At 35.6% G+C, this 13,175-nt stretch overlaps 1 protein-coding gene across 1 annotated transcript; it reads left to right on the forward strand.

Annotated features, from left to right (window-relative positions):
* Positions 1-1,969: 1,969 nt before the first annotated feature.
* On the forward strand, positions 1,970-13,016 carry uck2a (uridine-cytidine kinase 2a). The gene is made up of 7 exons (XM_043246942.1): positions 1,970-2,154; positions 8,550-8,709; positions 9,092-9,188; positions 9,904-10,046; positions 10,166-10,263; positions 10,565-10,613; positions 10,997-13,016. The coding sequence occupies exons 1-7, from the start codon at positions 2,050-2,052 to the stop codon at positions 11,131-11,133; spliced, it is 789 nt and encodes a 262-aa protein (XP_043102877.1). The 5' UTR covers positions 1,970-2,049; the 3' UTR covers positions 11,134-13,016.
* Positions 13,017-13,175: the final 159 nt, after the last annotated feature.

The following is a 13,175-nucleotide window of genomic DNA, read 5'->3' on the forward strand; positions in this document are numbered from 1 at the left end:
TCAATATAGCTGAGCTATAAACTCCTGACTCCACATCTCCTACTAGCGGTAGTGTCGCGTGCGGTGTATATTTTAGAACGTCCTCGGACCTCAGTCATAAAATTAAAATGCATCATGCCTCAGACTAAAAGTCTGATCGTTTTTCCTTAGATCAGACCTTTAATCGTAGAATTAGGCATCGGGCAAAAAAAAAGGCGTCAGCCTAAACGGACAAATAGTTATCAAGCGAAAAGTTTTAAAAAGCATCAGACAAAAAAGGCATCGGGGGATTCACGCACGCACTTTAAAATCAGAGTTGCCAAGTCCACGACATGACGCCTTTTCATTTTATAACTGAGCTTTGAGGATGTCCTAAAATGTACACCGTAGTCCCGGCATTATATGTCGGCATGTGAAATGACGAACAGATTAAAACTTTTTTAGTGCTGTCAAACGATTAATCGCATCCAGATTAAAAGTTTTTGTTTACATAATATGTGTACTGTGTGTATTCATTATGTATGTATAAATGCAGTAGCATACAGTATATTTTTAGAAAATATTTAAATGTATTACATGTATATGTTGATATTCATGTAATTTATATTATATGTAAATATATGTATACATGCTTATGTATCTATATATGTGTAACAAATTATTACAGTGCACACACATATGTAAAAAAAATTATTATTTGACAGCACTAATATTTTTAAAACCTTTTTCAATTATAGTAATGAAGATATGCTGGTGGATTTTTATTAAGGAGTTTAAAAGGATTTAAGACTGCCTTGCAACCTAGGGAACTATATAAATCTGATGCATTATTAATTCAACATACACTGATACACAAAATTTCAGATACACTGAAACATATTAAGCAGTAGGCATTATTAAAATATTTTTGTAATGTGATGATACCTTATATTCATATCATTGTTTATTACATTTATTGTATTATGTATTATGCAATTGTTGTCATAGTATTTGTAAACTTTAATTTCATTTTGCTTTCCTATTAAAACAGAGGAAATATTCAACAGCATTGTTGAAGCCAACATTGTATCATCAATGTAAAACAGTGTGAAAAAGTTTCAATTCAAGGTCTAGAGTCTGTGGGAAAACAGGAGAGGCACAGAATCCAAGCTGCTTGAAGTACAGTGTGAAGTTTCTAAAGTCGGTGATGATTTGGAGTACGGTGCCTTCTGCTGGTGTTTGTCCACTGTGTTTTATCAAGTTCAAAGTCAATGCAGCTGTCTACCAGGGGATTTTGGAGCACTTTACACTTCCATTCGCTGACAATCTTTATAGAGACACTGATTTCCTTTTCCAGCTGGACTTCAGCACTTCAAGTGGTTTGCTGACCATGATATTGCTGTGCTTGATTGGCCGACCAACACGCCTGGCCTGAACCCCATATGGAATTTATGAGATAGTTTCAAGAGAAAGATGACCCAACAATACTGACTGATCGCATCCACGACACACTTCACTGATTCTGGGGTTTGTGCTAAAGGAGCTCAGACCAAGTACTGAGTGCATAAATGAACATACTGTAAAGAATGTGACTTTTGAGTTTTGCAAAGCCTTTTTTTTTGATTGATTTTAGGAAAGTTTTGCCTTTCATGAGCTGTAAGCACTAACAATAAAATTGTAACAAATTTTTTTTAAACTTTTTTCCCGTACAATAATTTATATACAATATTATATATATATATATATATATATATATATATATATATATATATATATATATATATATATATATATATATGAAAACATTTAAACACATTGAAACATTAAATATCATATGCATATATACTATAAAAATCTATTACATAATTGCTATATATTTTCATATTATCATTATATAGTTTATTTCATACTTTCTCACAAAAGGTTCACATTTTATCTCTACGTCAGCTAGGTGGAGAGCCCTACTAACTCCCGCTAACAAATGAAACGCTCCAAAGGAAAAGGTTAGACACAATTGAAAGGAAGGGGAGGAGGAGCGCCGCCGCTCGCCGTGGTTAAAGCAGTACAGAGCTCAGTGTGCGCACTGACAGCATGGCAGGAGACAGCGACAGCAAGTTGGACAATCAAGCCGAAAATGAGCATGTTGTCAGGCAACCTTTCCTCATCGGGGTAGCCGGCGGCACTGCCAGCGGCAAGGTCGGCATTCTGCTTTCCCTTACATGAATTTTGGTTATCGTGTGTTTTTGTTTGGCAGAGATGAGATGAGACGAGCGCGCAGTGACCGCGTGGCTCATTGTCACGGAATCATCAATGTGCACATTTATTTTATTTCCCGAGATGGCTTGACATGTCCAGCGCTAAAACGGACATGTAGACTTTTTTAGAATTTAAGGGGCGATCCGATTAACCAATGTATTTAATTATTTTAAATCAAGTTTAACCATTAAGATTGAGCAAAACTGATACACGGTCATGGTATTTTTAAATCTGTCATACGGATACAGCGAGCATATATTGTTAAGCACTTCGTTAGTACGCGTCCCTTAAAAACAAGGATGTTGGTCATTTTCCTGATATAGACAGCACCCACACACCGTCGCCATACATTATGGCGATGGTGGACTTAACTTATTAATAAGCGTTTAATCAGTGTTATTATTTTCATCCAGATGCTCTAAATCCAGTTTAAACCATTTGCGAAACGTAACAGGGTCGTTATGGATCAGGCGCTGTTATGTCGAGCAAAATTACGACCGTCTTTTGTTGTTAGAAATCAGCATGATACTTGCGCCGGGGAAATCGCCACAATCCCTCTGACATTCCATCAGATTCATTAAAATCCCGTCAGCTGTCGGACACCCTAATGACTGCTTTACTTCAGCTAAATATACAACGTGTTGTGAGGAAAGCCTAACTTTGCTGCTATACGTCGATAAAGCCTCGTCCGCGCCGGAGGATGTCTAGTGTCTGCTAGGATAACAGTTTTGATACAGGCACAAAGAACGGTCTCTTTGTTTCGTGAGCTTACGGTGTGTAATGATCTCAGAGAACGAGACGAACGTTTGTATATGTGTGTGTTTAGCGTTAAACCTGAACCACTACGAAATTTTGACGATAAAGAGGAGTAATCGCGGAGCTTTGTTGGTTAACGTTATTGGGGTCAGCGGCACAGCGTATGTGTCACATCTTACCTCATTTACGTGCGTAAAGGCGGCGTGCGTGCGTGCGTGCGTACGCAGCGATGCGTCAAGACGGCTCCTTCAGCAAAGCCCGTCTTTGATTTGCCTTGGTTGTTATTTGTGTAGTTTATTTAAGAGTAGGGAAATAATGCACTGTTAAAAATAATCTGAAAAGTAAAAATGCTACAATAACATGGTTAAAGTTACCACACCACTCCTGGTATTTTTTATATTTATATATTTTGTAATATTTAATATTACATTTAATATTTTGATATTTTTTTTCATTCAACAACATCTACACATTTATGTATTTATGTATATATATATATATATATATATATATATATATATATATATATATATATATATATATATATATATATATAATAAATAAGAAAAAGAAAAATTTTTTTAGTTTTTTTTTTATTTAGCATATATTTATAGCATTAGTGTCATGTTTGAACAAGATTCTTTATTATTTATTATGTTTGTTATTATTGGCCATACTTACTGGAAGGGCCAATTATGACGAAGTTTACATATTTTCTGTGCGTAATTCGTCTGTTCATTACTGTTTCCGTTTGCTTATCTTGTTTGCTTATGTTGTGACTGCTTTATCTTCCAGCTGTCAGGTGTGCGAGTTTCTCTCTCCACCACATTGCTTGTAAAAAAAAAAAAAAAAAAAAAAACATGTTTTCTAATTTCTCAGTGAAAATGCTTTGACTAGACTTTCTCAAGCAGAATGTTATCATTCCTGTGGGCCTGTAGACACTCAATGTTTTGTCCAGTGCTAATATGTTACGCTCTCAGTGTGCTGTTTAAGGACACCAGTTTGTTTACATCCTGAAACTGCTCAACCAAAGCAGATAATAGACTGAAGTGTTTCCTTTCTATGTTTAATGCAGCCAGAAACACTTTTGCGTTGATAACATACATCACAACCCAACCCACTAGCTGCATTTTAGGTAGCATTCGCATTACATTTCTAAACAGCAGCTTAGCTTGTTGGGTACACAATAATACTTGGGAATTAATCAGGGGAATGTTTAGTCAGCACGAGCAGAAGCTGTTTTTTGGCTGCAAGGTTAGTTTAGGGCCGGTGACAGGCCAGGCTAGGAGAGATGCCCACCTCATTGCAGATCACTCAATACCGGTGACAATGATTTCTTCCTCCTTCCTTCCTTCTGTAGGTTTTTATGAGTTTACAACTCTCTTAGCATCCTCCTGATGATTCAAAGGTAAATGATTGTCTTTCTATGCCTGTAGGCCATTTAGCATGTGAACAGGATTAGTGGTTACTTTGGCTGGAGGTTAATAGATCTTGGGCACAAACTGTACCAACAAAAAGTGTTTGAGCTCTTGTTTAGGTTTCAGCACAGTGGGAAAACATGTAATTATTACATAATATAAATTAGTTTGTTTTGGTGAAGCCAGTGTAAATTTAATCAAAATGCACTCTAAGTTTCATCATGCATTGAAATATAATAATGTCCTAATAGTCCAAATTAACTAAAAATACAGCTGTGCTTTGTTAATGTCAGCTCAGGTCCATTAAATTATATTAACAGATACGATTTAAGTAAAGCATTTAGTAAATAAAATATTGCTTTAGAATTATTGATAATTCATGTTGACTATCGGAGTTATCTAATAATGAGACTTTATTGTATGGTGTTACCAGTAATTTACTGGCAGTAAATCATGCAAAATACTGCTTTACTGTTTATTGTTCAATATCAGTTGATGACTTGGTGTTAACTAAAGGTGCACCATTATATATCAATAGGTGGCTTAGTGTCCCCTTCATTATGGTTTAAAGACCCAACATGTCAAATTGGTATAACTGTGTGGAAAACTAGTGCAGGTATTTATTAAAAGCTGTTTTGTTACATTTTGTTATGAAATGTGTTCAAAAGTGCAACAGAAACTTCATGCAATCCTTGTATTTGGGCTGTGAATATTTTGTACGCGACAGAAGACAGAATTTATTTTTTGTAACTCTTAAGTGAGAAATGCGTTGTGTTTCGAAATGTGTTACAGGCCTTAAGGCAAACCACTTATTGTTCTTCCTTAACATATGCTTGGTGTATATGTGTGTAGCTTCTTATAAAGGTCTAGGTCAGCTTGGACCGTTTGTGGATTATGCTTTAAATGGATTGAGCGACTGGCAGGCAGCATTGCAGCTGGTGAAGGAAAGCTTTGTAAGACATTTAGGCACATACATATAGGTTAGATACAGCAGGGTTTCATCAGACTCTGCAGGATTCGGTTGCATATCCGTGCACTGCGGCCTGTCTTGTGCTCGGATCTTTGTTGGCATGTGGTTGACTCTTAACATGATCTGAAGCCATCGCGTGTGGTTTCAGTGTTGATTTGTGCCAATGTTCTTCCATAATAGTAGCTTATACTAGTCTTTTTACATATCCAAGTGTTTGTGTCAGTAAGTTTATTCATTTTTTTGGGAGATTGTATAGGAATCCTTTTCTGTGCTAAATTATTATTTGTCATATCATCGTGATCTAGTCATTTATAAGGGCCTTGTGCTTTTTAGTGCAGTTTGAGCGTGCCTCTGTCCGCCATGTTGGTCAGCTATTACAGAGTATTGAGATGGTGTACCAGACATTGTCGATCGGCAAAGATCTCTCTGTGACAATGTGAACAAACACCTGTTCATGATCTTCACAACTGCTTATGGTTTGTGGTTTTTAGTACAGGGTGTGTCACCTGCAATTATACTCCTTGTTCTTTCTTTTGTTTTTTAATAGGCGTATTTATTGTAACTGTGAAACAAGGCGTCTAGGAATGGAGGAGAAACAGAAGACAGTATCTAAGTCTTGATGTACTATCACAGAGCCAGTTTGTTATATAAAGTTCTGTGTTTATGCCTTGAGTGGGGGAGGTGTAATTTTCATTTTGACTAAAAGGAATCTTTCAGACATTTTGAGTGATACTTGTATTTTAATGTAAGTCATTGTTTTTGGTCATTAATTTTTTTTTATAAAATGCCATTGACAATACACAGATCATTCCAACTAATTGAGTTGTGGAATCAATTAATCTAATGTTTCAGTTAAAAAAAATTATGCAACTTATTTAGCATTCTTTTTCAGAACCATGGCTCTTGACACATACGACACGGATGGTAATATGTTGTACAAAACTAAATGATGACGTGGAAAATCATGTAGCATAAGAGTAGAAGTCCTGAAGTCCATGGCGTCTGAATAACTGTGACGTCTGTTTCTTGTAGTCCATTTCCCCTGTAGATTCATTCGGATGGATCTTTGTCCTCATCAAGCTTGTTCATGGATGTCTGAGGTGAAAAATTTACATCAGGGTGCTGCATATGAGATGACATGACATATACACATACCTGAAACACAAGAAAACAAAGAAACAGCAGAACAACAGTATTCATGCATAGACATTTTTAAACTTCTGGTGATCGTATAGTGGTTTAAATTTTGGTGATCGTATAGTGGTTTTGTTGACCTAGTCATTTGACACCTATGGACCAGTTGCGTTCGGTTCTTCCCTGAGCTCCTCACTGGTCTATTTGTCCTAGTCTGTCCCTGTAGGTGATTTGTAAACTTTATTGTAAAAACATTTTCATCCTCCAATGAAACATCAATCATAGCAAATATCATAACATAGAGGATGGGCTATTCCACTATATGCTGCAGCTGACTGACAAAACCTTTCAGTGTACTCGCTTACATCTTTCTTCTGCATACAACTAGTGACCTTTGACCAATGCATTTTTGGTCCAACAATGTTCTTTAACTCTCAGAACTCCTTCTCTCAGTTCATCTTTACTGGCATGTTGTAGCTCAGAAGTAACAGCTGACTCAAAACTGTTGAATTCAATTAGAATTTGTGACATCAGCTGTGTGATTTCTGCTAACGACATGTCGTAGAGATGCATTTTGCTAATTAAGGCTCTTCTAAATTCAGGAAAATGTGCGGGCTGAGGGTAAGCTCTGGGATATTCTCTCTATATCTTTAGGTCCTAGCATTTTTGCAATTGTTTAGACCTGGACAACAGAAGAGTTGGGAGAAACACTTTCAATTCCCTCAATTCCCTGAGATCTTCTCCTAGCACCACATACCTTCACTGAATCTACAGACACCTTTGTTGTGGGAATCAGTCTAGCATTCTTTTTGAACATTTTGTTAGATTTTTTATTTTTTTGTTACTTGCACAAGTAAAACACTAAACGTCTCTGATCAACAGAGGGTACACTTGTTAACACAGATCAACTATGGTTAACCTTCTCTAACAAAATAGGGGACAACACAAATATTAGCATGTAATGCCAATCTTTCCTGTTGGTTCAGGGGATAACAAATTCTTCCCTGCCTAAAACAGAGGATAACCAATATTAGCAAGCAATGCCAATCTTCCCTGCCTAAAACAGAGGATAACCAATATTAGCATGTAATGCTAACCTTCCCTGTCTGAAATGGAGGATAACCAATTCTTCCATAAAATAAATTTTTAGAGGATAACCTAGTTAACCAAACCCTACAGCTGTCTGTTAACTCTTCTCTGATGGAGCAGAGGTGTACATGTAATGGTTCTTTTGGATAGAGTTACACTCACCAACCCTTGGTTGTACTGAAAGATTCAGTCTGGAACGAAGTCAGATCTTTGTTGAGCTTGAAGTTTCGGTCTGGATTCAGGTGAGCAGCTCTATCCGGGTCACGGCACCAAAATAGTTGGAAACTTTTTTTTTTTTTTTTTTTTTTTTTTTTTTTTTTTTTTAGCTTCTTTTTAAGAAGAGACCAGGAGATTCTTGGTAAAGCAGAAGTTTGTTTTTATTTCGTTGCTGTAGTCATTTGCAAGAAGTCTTCAAGAAATCTCCAAGAAAAAAAAAATCTAACTAAAACCTGCTAGGTTGAAGTTTATATGTGTCAAGTCAAGTGTCAAGTGGCTTTTTATTGTCATTTCAACTACATGTAGTTGTGCAGTACATAGTGAAATGAGGGGGAGGAGTACATAGAGGTGGAGACCATTAAAACAAAAGTATGCAAATACAGAACAGGACCTTAGCCCAGAACAAGAAATTTCCAGATCCATGATCTATTTAGCATCCTAGTGTCATTTAAATGCATAGCTGCATAGTTGTACCTGTTGATTAGCGGTCTAAAATAAAAAACTAAGTGCATGACATAGCATGCACATAACAGAATCAGGCACAATGAAAATCATTAAAATATGGTATTTTGTGGAAAATAAGGATTAGCTTTTGGATTTCCTACCCAAGTATAGTGGCCACCCAAAGAAATTCTAGACATGACATTAAATTATTGCCCATTCTGTCATTATTTCACCATTTCATTTGATTACATATATTCTCTAAAAGCAAGTTTCAGTGAGTACTCAACTACAATCTGTCTTTTTTTCAGTCATCAGTTTGTGGGAAGATCATGGAGCTTCTTGGCCAGAATAAGATCGACCATCATCAGAGGCAGGTGGCCATCCTCAGTCAGGATAGTTTCTACAGGGTATTAACCTCTGAACAGAAGGCCAAGGCTCTAAAAGGACAATTTAACTTTGACCATCCAGGTAAAAAAACTTGTTTTTTTTTTTTTAAATAATCTATTTTTTTTTATTTAGATTTATTTGTTAACCTAATTTATAGTTATGTATGCTTTTGTATTGCCAAACACCCCTGCCTATTGCAGAGTGTTATTATAAGCAGAATACAGCTCAGACTATGACCGTTGATGCAGTCTGTATACTTTGGCAGCTCTTTGTGAGTGTGTGTGTGTGTGTGTTTCAGAGTGTTTGCCTGACTCAGCCACCCTCACACACGCTCTCATTCTGCAGCAGCACAAGTGGCTTATCGCCTTTTTGCTTGTTTTTGATTTTCCACATCCTGTGGATCAAGAAACCTTAGAACAAATTCTGTGCTGTCTTTCTGATCCTCTTGTACTGTGTCCCACAGATGCGTTTGATAATGAGTTGATAGTACAAACCCTTTGTGAAATCATGGAGGGGAGAACTGTCCAGATTCCCGTCTACGACTTCGTTACCCACTCAAGGTCCGTTCAGACCACATTTTAAATAACATAAAGGAAAAGTTTAGCAAAACTTACCATCATGTCATTCCAAACCCATAAGACTCTAGGTCAGTGGTTCCCAACCTTTTCTTGTTTGAGGCACCCTTGGAAAGCCTTTCAAAAGTTCCCGGCACCCTTATAAGGAAATAGATATTTAAAATCTCTAAAAGCTAAAAGCTTTTTTATTATTATTTATTTATTTGTTTCATTTCGAGAGTTTGCATGCAACAACACCTTATACCTAGTCCTAGATGATATGAGAATACTGTTTACACTGATTCTGCCTTAATAAAAAAATTTTGTTGAAATTTTGGCGGCACCCTCAAAAGATCTCACGGCACCCCTTAGTGTGCACGCGGCACACTGCTCTAGGTTGGGAACCACTGCTCTAGGTAATCTTCGAAACACTGACTAAATTAAATCTGTTCATCATTTAAAGCAATGTATTGTATATATATATATATATATATATATATATATATATATATATATATATATATATATATATATATATATATATATATATATATAAATATATATATATATATATATATAACTATATGTTGGTTTGCTTTGGTTTGTTTACATGCTACTTTAGCATAGAGTTTCACACAGGCCTTATCTTGATCTGTGTTATGTGATCCGTTCAGGTACATCCTGCATCCTGATACACTTTTGTTTTCCTCACTTTTCACAGGAAAGAAGAGACGGTCACTGTTTATCCAGCAGATGTAGTTTTATTTGAAGGCATTCTTATGTTTTATTCGCAAGAAATCCGAGATCTCTTTCAAATGAAGCTGTTTGTGGATACGGATGCAGATACACGTCTGTCACGCAGAGGTGCGTGTGGACCTCATCAATGGCTCTGAACAAATACTCATAATTCTTACGTGGTCGTGATAGGATGATGTATTTCACTGCAATTTGATTCATATCATCTCATTCCCCTTTGTTCGTAGTTCTGAGAGACATCAGTGAGAGAGGTCGTGACCTAGAGCAAGTGCTAAGCCAATATATAACATTTGTTAAGCCTGCCTTCGAGGAGTTCTGTCTGCCAGTGAGTTTTACTTTTCTACCATATACGACAAACATTTCAATTTCTCTGTTCTGTTTGACAAATATATTATAAATAGCCCATTTTATTATATACAGTTTATTTACTGTTAGTAATCACTGTTATTAAAATGCAGGGCGAGCCAATATTAGTCTTTTACATAAGAACATGTCCCTGGCATTTTATCAGGAAGCAGCAGGTGGTGAAATATTTGCCCAGTGGAAATGTTGTTGTTGATCATTATCTTCACTTGAATTTTTTTGTTTCTTAGGGCTTCTAATTTTATTTTTTGTTTTACCTTCAGACAAAAAAGTATGCTGATGTGATAATTCCAAGAGGAGCTGATAATCTGGGTGAGATTTAAATGTGTTTATCCAAATGTGCTTTCCCATGTAAGAGAGAAGACGCAAATACTTTGGAAATGGAAATGTTTTGGAACGGTTTATGATATACATGCATTGTTTTGAAAATAACATTTTTGAAGGTGCCAAGCAAGGCTGCATTTTTAGTCTTGATATCTTCAGCATTCCACATTGTTTAGTCTTTTTCTCTGCTTCTAGTAATACTGATTCTTACTGAAACCAGGCATGTGAAACCACTGCAAAACCTGACGCGATATAAAAATTGTATTTACTAAACAAACACTTTTAAGACTTGTAAATTACTACACAAGACTTGTAAGACAACTTTCCATTATGTTTGTTGTTCCATTTTATTTCTCTCTTTCTCTCTCTAGTTGCCATAAATTTGATAGTGCAACACATTCAGGATATTCTAAATGGTGGTTTGACCAAACGCTTGAACGGATACCTCAATGGCCACAATACGCCTCGTAAGCGGCATCCCTCAGAGTCCAGCAGCAGGCCGCATTGACCAGCCTTCCATCAGGACGTCTGGGAGTGTGGAAGAGAATGAATGTGTGAAGGATGGATGCAAGAGAAAAGAAGGATTGCTTGTGCATTCTGTTAATTAGCCAACACTGTATAAGACAAAAATTCAAGAATTTCAAAGACTGCCTTTTATTTCGTTCTGCTTCCTTCTTTTTGTTTTTTGGACTGGCTACACTTGATACTACTACACTTGTTTTAGAAGTTAGAAAGATAAATGGAACTTTTAGTTCTGGGATTGTTAAAGGTCAAAATGGATATTTCCTTTTATTTATTTTAGCATTTTTATTATTTTTTTTTTTTTTACTTTTTCTTTAAAAGTATGTTTGTTGACAAAAAGTGGGGATGCAGATAATTAAATGTTACACGACTCCATGGTAATGAGGATTGAAGATATATTTTAGAATTTATTATTATTATTATTTTTACCCTTTTATCATATCATTTATTTAAAGGACCTCTTCACTGGATAGAGTCCAAAAAAAAAGTTGTTTTAAAATCCTTTGTTTGCTTTTCAGTAGCTTTTAGTATTCTGGCATTAGTTTTGTGATGCCCCTCTATGATCAGTGTTTCTTGCAGAAGGATATACATTTATTCCTCCTTTTCACTTGAACAATTCAGGCAGTGTTTTTACAACAGGCCTCTCAGGGTGTAGCTACTACAAATTAAAAATAACTTACTTTTTGTCCTAAAAGGAATGAGACGTCTATACAGAAGACATCAGAGATCACATCTCTAAAATAGAAAGGGCGGTAATCTGGCTAATTAAGCAAAGCTAAATTTGTATATATTCATATTCCGTTCTGAATTACAAACCTTGTACTTCTAGAATATTTACAGAGATGCCATGTGATCCTCATTAACCATGGTCTTGTGCTTTAAAACAAAGCCCAGTGGTTGATTGTGCAGCATTGCTGTGGAGTGTTAGCATGAACTAATGTCTGTTTGTCAAGAGATTTATGTTCATATACTATGCACTGTAACCTTGACTCTAATAATGCAATTTGACACTCAGTTTAATTAGACTTGTGCAAGGCATTTAGACAAACGGAGATGCTTACTTGAAATGAATTCTCAGAGTCTCTTTATCCTTTGCAATGTTATTTTATTTTATTTTTTTAAACCCATTATTTTACTAGTTGTGACTTAAAATATACACCATGATGCCACTTTGGTAAGTCTTTGACAAAACTCACCAAAGAGTTAATTTAGTTTCCTTCAACAGATGTTTTTGTAGTCCGAACCATGTAATTTCCATGCGCAATACATATTTTCCCTTTTAGCTCAGTTTTCCTGCATCTTAGAGCCAGAGAGAAGCCATTAAAGGCACTCTGAAATCATTCAGGGATGTGAAACTAAAAAATCCAACCTTTAAACTTGATCCTGACTGTAAAATGACCCCATATATATCTTCCCTTTGGGTTTTGAAATCTTTAACTTAAAATTGGTTAATCAGTTATATACAAATTGTTCCCATTTACCTTTCTTTGTAATATCGCTGTATTTTATTTTCTGGTTGGCTTCATTCAAATTGCTGCTATGATACAGGTGACTCATTTACTATCTTATGTAAAAATGATAAATGGTCAGTTATTAAATGATGTGATTATTAATTTGATCGAATACAATTGTTTCGAGGATAATGCCATTTAGATTTCATTATCTAAATGCCATTAAATAAGTCATCATTGTTTCACTAAGGCCAGAGGAAAAAACCGACAACAAAAAAAAAACATGACTTGAATATTTATTTGGTGCATTCTTACCCCTGTGCTGTTTATTTGGACAAAATTGCATAAATTATTCTCAATATTTTGTTGACTTCTGGTCCTTGGTTTCCTTTGGGTATTAAATGTGTGATTCAATCAGTATGTTCTCATTTTACAATTCTTGAGCCAGTTTAAACCACTGCAAACAAATTTTGTGCCATCATATAGTTTTTGTATGTGAACTTACAGACTGTTCCTTTTATTTTAATGCTGAATTTCCTTCAATGTTACATTAGCTAAATATTGTAAATATTACTTT

Source organism: Puntigrus tetrazona, chromosome 8 (genome assembly GCF_018831695.1).
Source record: "Puntigrus tetrazona isolate hp1 chromosome 8, ASM1883169v1, whole genome shotgun sequence".
In the NCBI taxonomy this organism is placed as follows: domain Eukaryota; kingdom Metazoa; phylum Chordata; class Actinopteri; order Cypriniformes; family Cyprinidae; genus Puntigrus; species Puntigrus tetrazona.

Coding starts and splice junctions, on each gene's coding strand:
- uck2a (XM_043246942.1), top strand. CDS start 2,050: ATGGCAGGAGACAGCGACAGCAAGTTGGACAATCAAGCCGAAAATGAG. Junction 9,189..9,903: donor GACTTCGTTACCCACTCAAG/GTCCGTTCAGAC, acceptor CACTTTTCACAG/GAAAGAAGAGACGGTCACTG. Junction 10,614..10,996: donor AAGAGGAGCTGATAATCTGG/GTGAGATTTAAA, acceptor TTCTCTCTCTAG/TTGCCATAAATTTGATAGTG.